This window comes from Crocodylus porosus, unplaced genomic scaffold, assembly GCF_001723895.1.
Source record: "Crocodylus porosus isolate Cpor-Errol unplaced genomic scaffold, CroPor_comp1, whole genome shotgun sequence".
In the NCBI taxonomy this organism is placed as follows: domain Eukaryota; kingdom Metazoa; phylum Chordata; order Crocodylia; family Crocodylidae; genus Crocodylus; species Crocodylus porosus.
In genome coordinates, this window is record NW_017728931.1 from 109,146,162 (window position 1) to 109,154,066 (window position 7,905).

The 7,905-nt window shown below is 41.6% G+C and overlaps 1 protein-coding gene across 3 annotated transcripts in view; it reads right to left on the reverse strand.

Annotated features, from left to right (window-relative positions):
* MOV10L1 (Mov10 RISC complex RNA helicase like 1) overlaps positions 1-7,905 on the reverse strand; it is a 69,369-nt gene that overhangs the window by 27,518 nt on the left and 33,946 nt on the right. For all 3 annotated transcript variants that reach the window (XM_019543480.1, XM_019543479.1, XM_019543481.1), the window contains 6 exons: positions 3,963-4,140; positions 3,242-3,312; positions 2,738-2,829; positions 1,633-1,691; positions 1,093-1,205; positions 247-331 (listed from right to left, as the gene is read on the reverse strand). In XM_019543480.1, the coding sequence (XP_019399025.1) occupies positions 247-331; positions 1,093-1,205; positions 1,633-1,691; positions 2,738-2,829; positions 3,242-3,312; positions 3,963-4,140 (598 nt within the window). The remainder of the gene's footprint in view (positions 1-246; positions 332-1,092; positions 1,206-1,632; positions 1,692-2,737; positions 2,830-3,241; positions 3,313-3,962; positions 4,141-7,905) is intronic.

Consider the following 7,905-nt stretch of genomic DNA (forward strand, 5'->3'; position numbering starts at 1 on the left):
CAGGGCAGATAAATATTAATTTTTTAAATTTTTTATGGGCCTCATGGGCCAGATAGAATGGTCATCAACCTTTTGATGACATACAATTAAGGGTTAGCCATTTGTAATGTCTCGGAACTTGTCCATTATTACTGTTCCATATTATACTTATTAAACCACACACACACACTCCCCCAAAGCATAATTTTTAAACTCTAGCTGACAGTAATTTGATGGAAAGTAAACATAAAAATATGCCTAACTTACTTGTCTGTGTAGCAACAGTTACCATATCAGTTGTGTTTTTCTCTGAAACCAGGCACTTTGTTTGTTTATTCTGCATTTTCTTAACCTGAAAATGGCATTGGAGAAGACAAGGAAATCACTCTTAAAAATACAAAGTGACTACTGACACTCATGTCCACCAACTGGGGTCAGAATGTTTTACAATTTTATCTTCTAATCTGCATATCAGTGGGAAAAGATAGATAACAGGAAGACATTCCAAATGGTGGCACTTTTTTTTTTCCTTTCAATTAAAATATAAAAGTCACTCATAGCTTCAGGTTGAATTGCTGCAAATTACACATGAGTTCTGAATAAGCTTTCAGTGCTAGAGCTGGTTTCTTTTCAGAGTTGACTCACTATATCTGGGCCTTTTAAAAAAAAAGTGAAGGAAAGGGAAGACGAGGCACTGCCCTCTTTGTATAACTCAGTTAATTGAGACATGGGGAAAGGTAGTTTGATCAACCTCACCAAAATAGGTAATTATGCTTTATGATAAGGCTCTCTCAACTTGCCAACAGGTTACATTAAAAAGAACAGCAACTAATGAAAGTTTTTAAACCAAATTAGGCAATCCTAGCCCGTAACTTTTATAAGCAGTTTCTTCTTCAAAAAGGATTATGAGCACAGTAAAAAGCTTTGTTCATAGGCTCTCCCTCTCCTAAGCACTGAAATTTGCATCAAGATCTTCACAATGGGGAGGATATCAAACAAGCAAAATACAGTTTTAATCCAATGCTGCTGGTCTCTAAGGCCACATCTACAATAGCATTATGCTGCCACTTGAGTGTACAGCATTCATAAGAAACCCATTTATGGTAAATTTACCTTGTCTGCTTGCATGGAATTCTGTTTATGTCCATCGGTAATATGATATCCCATATTATGCCAAGTCTTGATAGCTTGTGGAGACTGTAAAATGAGACTCTCTGGAAATAACACTGTGATTGGGGAAGGAGAAAAGGTGAAACATTCTGAAAGTCATGTAAAAAGCAGTATAAAAGTACTTACTGTCAAAGTTAAATGTATTACCAACTTTTCTTGAACTTCAAATTAACTGCCTTCAATTTACGAGAAAGCTTTGCCCTGAGGGATGAAATAGAGGACTGAAGTCCATGTACATATTTTTATATATGTAACATACATCGTTAAAAAGCTGCTATTTTTAAATCAACTCTGACATGCGGTCATACTGGATAATATGGCAGAATTTTCAGTGGTGGCAGTGGTTAGATTTGTTTTTGAGTACATCTAAATTAGGTTTAAACTACTATCATCAGATATAAGAATTCTTTCACTTTGAGGCTGATCACATAGAAGATATCAGCACAATAATTGTTGCTCTTGGAAACAGGCTCAGTGGGTTACCTTTTTCACCCAGATAGATGGCTTGTTCAACAGCAAAATGGCATCGCCGGCTGGTAATCCTGTTAATGATAATAACATGAATTAAATTCAAACCTAAAGTTTCCATAAGCTACAACAGTCTTATTCTATAAAGATATCTGGTAATTCCTCCAAGTCAGAGGTTTTCAACCTTTTTGAGTCTGTGTACCCCCAGTGGCCGGTTGAGAGGCAGGAATCCCCCAGCAGCCAGTCAATGAGTGAGGCGGGGACCTTGTATCCCCTGCTGCCCTGCTCTGGGCCCTGCTGCTGTTGGCCCTAGGACACGGGTGCTCCTGCACCCGCTCACTCCCAATGTCCCCCCACAGCCCCATGGTACAGGCTGGGGGGGTGGGGCCTGACAGGCCCTGCTGTTACAGGAGCTCTCCAGAGGTTTCCCTGGGTCCTACTGCCCCCGATTCCTGTTATCTTTGACAGGAACCAAGGACAGATGCATTTTAATTTTCTAAATTTTTTTAGGGGCCCCACAGGCCAAATAGAATGGCAGGTCGTATTTTGCCCACTCCTGCCCCAGGGGTATGTGCACCCCCAGTTGAAACCCCCTGCTCCAAGTCAATGCCACATTTCAAAGACAAATGCAGCACTAAAAAACCACATGATTTTCTGCCCTCTGCTCTGATTTTCATGATAATATTTGAAGGATTACTTGATTAATTCTAAGTTTACTAAGGAGGATGAAAGTATTTTTAATAAAAGTTAAAGTTAATTTCCCAAATAGATTTTAATGCAATTAGGACACAAAAAAAACCCAGAAGTGGTTAATCTGGCCAATTTCTGACTTCCACTGATGCCAAAGTTACTTGCAACTTTGAAAGTCCATTTTGCCACTTCTTGGTGTCCAATGGTGATATTCGCACTCGAAAGAGCAGGTATAAAAATATACAACACTCCCTTTCAGCAACATTTGACAGAAACCACAAAATGCTGTAGGAGAAAAAAAAAGTTATCAGGCCCTAAGATTTTATTTGCTCCTCCTCCACTAATGCATTTCTAAGAACAAACTGATCACATGAAAAAGCCTACCATAAGTATGGAAAGCAAAACACAGCTTTTAAGTCTATACAAATACCTGTTGAATGTAAATTCTATGTCCACTGGTTCCGAGTTGTAAGACTGTACAAATTCTGGGTTAAGTCTAAGAGCAACTTCTTCTTCATGAATCTATTTTTAACAGGAAAACACAAAACAAAATACCAAGTTATTTACTGGTCTTTCCTTGTCCCGCCCTGTATTTCAGGATTTGAGGGGACATGGTACTTTCTTTCCATCTGACATTTCCCAGACCATTTGTTCCTAGCAGTTGAAACCAAATTCAATCTCTAACACAATTTCATATTTCTACATGCTTTATAATCTGCTTTTAATAGATGAAATCTGTTAGTATTGGTATTAAGAGAAAAAGCAAAAAGGTGTAAATTCTTCCAAATATAAAGCAGAATAAAGTAGAATCAATCATTTCAGAACATAGGTTAAGCAAATCTAGTTTTATAAATGAAAACTAGATACAAAAATCTTAGTTTTCCTCCTGGAATCTTGTAGGCAACAGAATTTTTTAGCAGAAAAGTTAACTTACCTCTGTAATATAGCTAATATACTCTATTCTGTGCTCAGAATATTCTTGACTTTTTAATTTCACTTTGTCACCTATTTAAAGAAATTAAACAAGGTTAAAATATTTAATGTAAAGATACAGGTGCAGTGAAATTCTCACTGTGCTGTATACAACTGGTAAAAAAAGGTGGTAGAATATAAGGTCCTTCAAAATCCCCACTGTATTAAGTTGCTCCAGGAGTGCAACCAGGAGCAAAATCTGATGCAAAACCTCCATCATCAGTTTGGAACCTACCAAAATGAATACAGCAACTCAAAAGTCATGTGGCAACAGGGCAGTACTGAACAGAAACACAGGCTCTAGAGCAGGGGTGGGCAAAATGTGGCCCGCTGGGCCATTCTATCCAGCCCGCAGGGCCCTTAAAAAAAATTTAGAAAATGAATAATTATCTGCCCCCGGCTGCGTCATGCGGCCCTCGATGGCTTGCCAAAACTCAGTAAGTGGCCCTCCGCCTGAAATAATCCCCGCCCCTACTCTAGAGGAACCTGTGTATTCACGTTAGTATGATGCTGTTCATGGGCTTCTCCACACAGCCTATTATGCAGTACTAGGCTAATGTGGCTATGCTGGCTTCTAGGGTTGGCACTTGTGAACTCCAGCTAAGTACTGCTTTGCATTATACAGAGAATATTGTTCATCTGCTATTCAGCTCCAACATGTTTATTTAGCTTAAAACCATTACCTATATTTAGGAAAGGCCTGCCTTCTGCCAAACCAGGCACCTCCAGGACCAAGTAGCTCCCATTCCTTTTCAAAATGATTCCACTCATGCTGTTGTCTTTGATCTCCATTTCAGCTTGGATCTCCTCAAGCCAAAGCACAGCAGAAAACTTTGCTTTATAGTTAGCTAGACTCAATGGCTGCAAATGGAAACATGCTGTGAATTACAGTAATTAGCCATTCTAAAGGTCACAGAGGATGGGTTTTAAGTGCTACATAAAATACCTTTTAAATAAAACTCAAATAGCTTAAAAATCTGATTGCACAAGACAGACTAAGATAAAGAAGTCGCAGGGAGTAGTAACAAAACCACACCTCTAATTCTGAGTCCAGTACCTTAGTCTTTAAGGCATAGTACATTTTTTAAAGAATGGTACCAGGCAACATGATGGGTTTGGCAAGAGGGCCAGGCTCAATTTGTTATTTCCATACATCTGTAAGTTGGGATTTTCAAATTACCCTTCACGAGTCGTCAGCAGCCTTTTTAGACTGAGGGCTGGTGTGACCTACTTTGGGTCACAGGCTGGTGCTAGGTCCCAACTGCTGCTGCTTTTACCCACAGAAGCATAGAAAGCCTGTAGCTGGTGCTTCTCCTTGGGGCAGCAGCAGAGTGCCCACAGCCATAACTTCTCAACATGGAACCATGAGAAAGTAAATACTACTCAAGCCTCTCCTACCACTGAAGCCCTATGTCCACAGGCTGTAAATTGGTAACCTCTGCCCTAAGTCAGTTTGGCAACCAAACCCCACTGAGAATTTAGATAGCTCACTTTGATTGCTCTAAAAATTCCTACAATAGTACTTTTACTGTTCTACTTATCTCTCTACAGAGGGATTACTGAATCAAGGTACAGGTCAGAAGTGGATGGGTGCTAAGATCTGGCTGCTGCTGCCATTTGTCTCTGAGGATGCACAAGGAGAGTGCCCACATCTGAAGCCCTGTGCTGCCGAATGCCACCAAAGACCCATGTCCACAGGATGTATCCAAAAGTTTTGTTGGCCAGAAGTTGCCAATCCCTAATCCCCACCATTCAATTGTCTCCAAGCAGTACTGAGGCAAAACACAGAAAATTAGGGTTGGAAAGGACCTCAGTGGGTCATCAAGACTAATTAATTAAACCCAGTTCCCTCAGTCTGTCCTTATAAATCATGTGTCCCAGTCCCCTGTCCTTTTTAGCTCCCTGAAGACTTCCCTACGCCAAGCTGGTCTCTATACTTGCTAGTTTTCCTGCATATTTAGATATGTTGTTCCTGTGCCCTTAAGATTTCTTTGAAATGCAGTCAACTCTTCTGGACTTCTCTCCCTCTCAGACTGGCCTCCCAGGAGATCCTGCCCATCAGTTCCCCGAGTGAGTCAAAGTCTAATTTTCTGAAAGTCCAGAAAAAAGTTCATCTCCAACCTCTTTATAAAAAGTCACCCTTCAGGTACTTAAAGACTTATCAAATGCTCCCTTAGTCTTCTCTTTTCCTGACTAAAATAACTCAAGGGCTCACGCAGGCTCAGGGGTGATCTGATGGCCACCTGTAAGTTTATCAGGAGGTGACCACCAGGATCTGGGGGAACATTTGTTCACTAAAGCACCCCAAGGGATGACGAGGTCGAACGGTCATAAACTACTACAAGACCATTTCAGGCTGTACATAAGGAAGAATTTCTTTACTGTCTGAGCCCTCAAGGTCTGGAACAGCCTGCCATTGGAGGTGGTTCAAGCACCTACATTGAACACCTTCAAGGACAAGTTGGATGCTTATCTTGCTGGGATCTTATGACCCCAGCTGACTTCCTGTCCTTTGGCCAGGGGGCTGGACTCGATCTTCCGAGGTCCCTTCCAGCCCTAGTGTCTATGAAATCTGTGAACCCTAATTCTCTCAGCCTTTTCTCAAAAGTCTTGCTTCCCAGGCCTCTAATCATTTCTGGAAAGAGCCCAGCACAGAGTGACAATTTGTCCACAGCCTTAAAACATGGGGCTCAAAACTGTACATAGTACTCCAGGATCCCACTGACGTGGCTGTTTCTGCATAAGTGTCTCCACTTCTGAGCCATTTCAAGACCTACGTAAGCCTTGAAAATAAACAGCAAAATCCACAGCAACTGATGGCTCTTGTATACCAGGGACTGTTTTTGCTTTTGGCCATATCAAGCCATTAGGCTGTGTAATCTGTGTCACTAACGCCTAAGTGCAGGTTAGATAAACATTTGTACGAAATGGCTTAGACTGCACTTATCTTGCCTTGAGCAGGGGCTTGGGCTAGATCAGGAGTGGTCAACCTGCAGTCTGGGTGTTAAGTGGCACAGGCAGCCTCTGGGTGAGGCATGTGGCACAGTGGCAGATAGGGCAGGAAGCAGAAAGCAAGGTAGAAGATTAGGCTGTAAGCAAAGAGAAGGAAGCACAGCAGCAGATCAAGCAAGGGAAAAAGGACTGAAAAAGCATTCAGGGAGGGTGTGGGGCTAAATTGTGGCACACCAGCCAAAAAGGGTAGCCCCCACTGAGTTAGATGACCTCTTGAGTTCCTTTCCAGTCCTTCTATACTATAATTTCCCACTGAATGCAGAGGTGGCATTACTATTAAATTCTTTTAAACAAACAATGCCCTGATATTTCTACTGCAATTACTGTTACCTAAACTCTGTCACATGCTTCATAGTAGATTAATTAACTGCATGACTAACAAATGGCAAGACTTTTCTTGGTTTGTAAGATGGCATGTGACAGTATACAGATCTGAGATTTCCAGAAGAGGGCATCATTGCTTAGCTGTTTCACTGCTTAATAGACATCTCATCAAGCCAGATAACATTCTGGTTAAGTCTTGTAAGGAGTTTTTGGCTGCATCCAGACGTGTGCAGCTATGCTCACATCTGCGGTGCCACATACTGCATGTTCAGCTGTTCTCTGTGCTGCAAGGGAGCAGTGCTGAGGGGTTTTTTTTTTCACCCCTGGATATCCAGGGGTCAAAAAACCCACAGAAAAAAAGAAGTGGAGTGGCACACATGGCAGCAGCATATGTCACCCTAAGCAGGAGCCTGACCGGCCAGAGCTGTGCTCTGCTGTTGGTCAGACTCCATGTGGCAAGATCGCCACTGCTGCAGCCCTGGAAGGCCCCCAAGACTCCAGGTATGGCTGCTGAGGCCAACCTAGTGCCAGAGCATGCAAAGCATGGGCATTCCCTGGGGACAACTAGCAGCAGCACAAGGTGCACTGCTGCTAGCTGTCCCCAGGAAACCAAATATCCATGCACGTCTGGACGTGGCCTTTGAGGCCTATCTAAGAAATTAAGGTGAAGCAACTGATTAGACCCTCAAAAGAATTTTGTTATGACGTAGACAACAAATTACTGAAAAGAAACCAGTATGTGGATCTTCAGAGACAAAAAGCTGCCACAGATACATACACATTACTTCATTGATCTATATAAAAATGTACTAACACACACACACACTTTCAGAAAGCATAAAATGTTCAACTGCACAGAAGGAAGGTAGCCAGAGACTATGCTTTCATTTTGATTTAACAGAAACAAGCCAGAGTTGTATGCGTATTTTTTTGCATAAGTAGTTTGAACTCTAATCACTGAGCTGAACTGTCTAGCCATTCAGGACTACGCACTTCATCAAGATATGTTGGGGAACAGATGGGACACATTGCCGCGTTGTGAAACACTGAATCTATTACCCATAAAGTAATTTTAAATGGTCTTCAGCCTGCTTGACAAATCCCATCTCTCACCCAACATATTTCTGTTAATCCTACATCAACTTTCTCCCAGTTCCTTTCTGGAGTTACTCCTTGTGAAAGAAACAGCTTCTGTCATATAATAGTCTCTCTCATCATGACACTAATACAATTTTCATTCACTTTTCATCTCTTTTAGCTTCCTTTGTTCAGTTGTGTGGGTTCTACAAG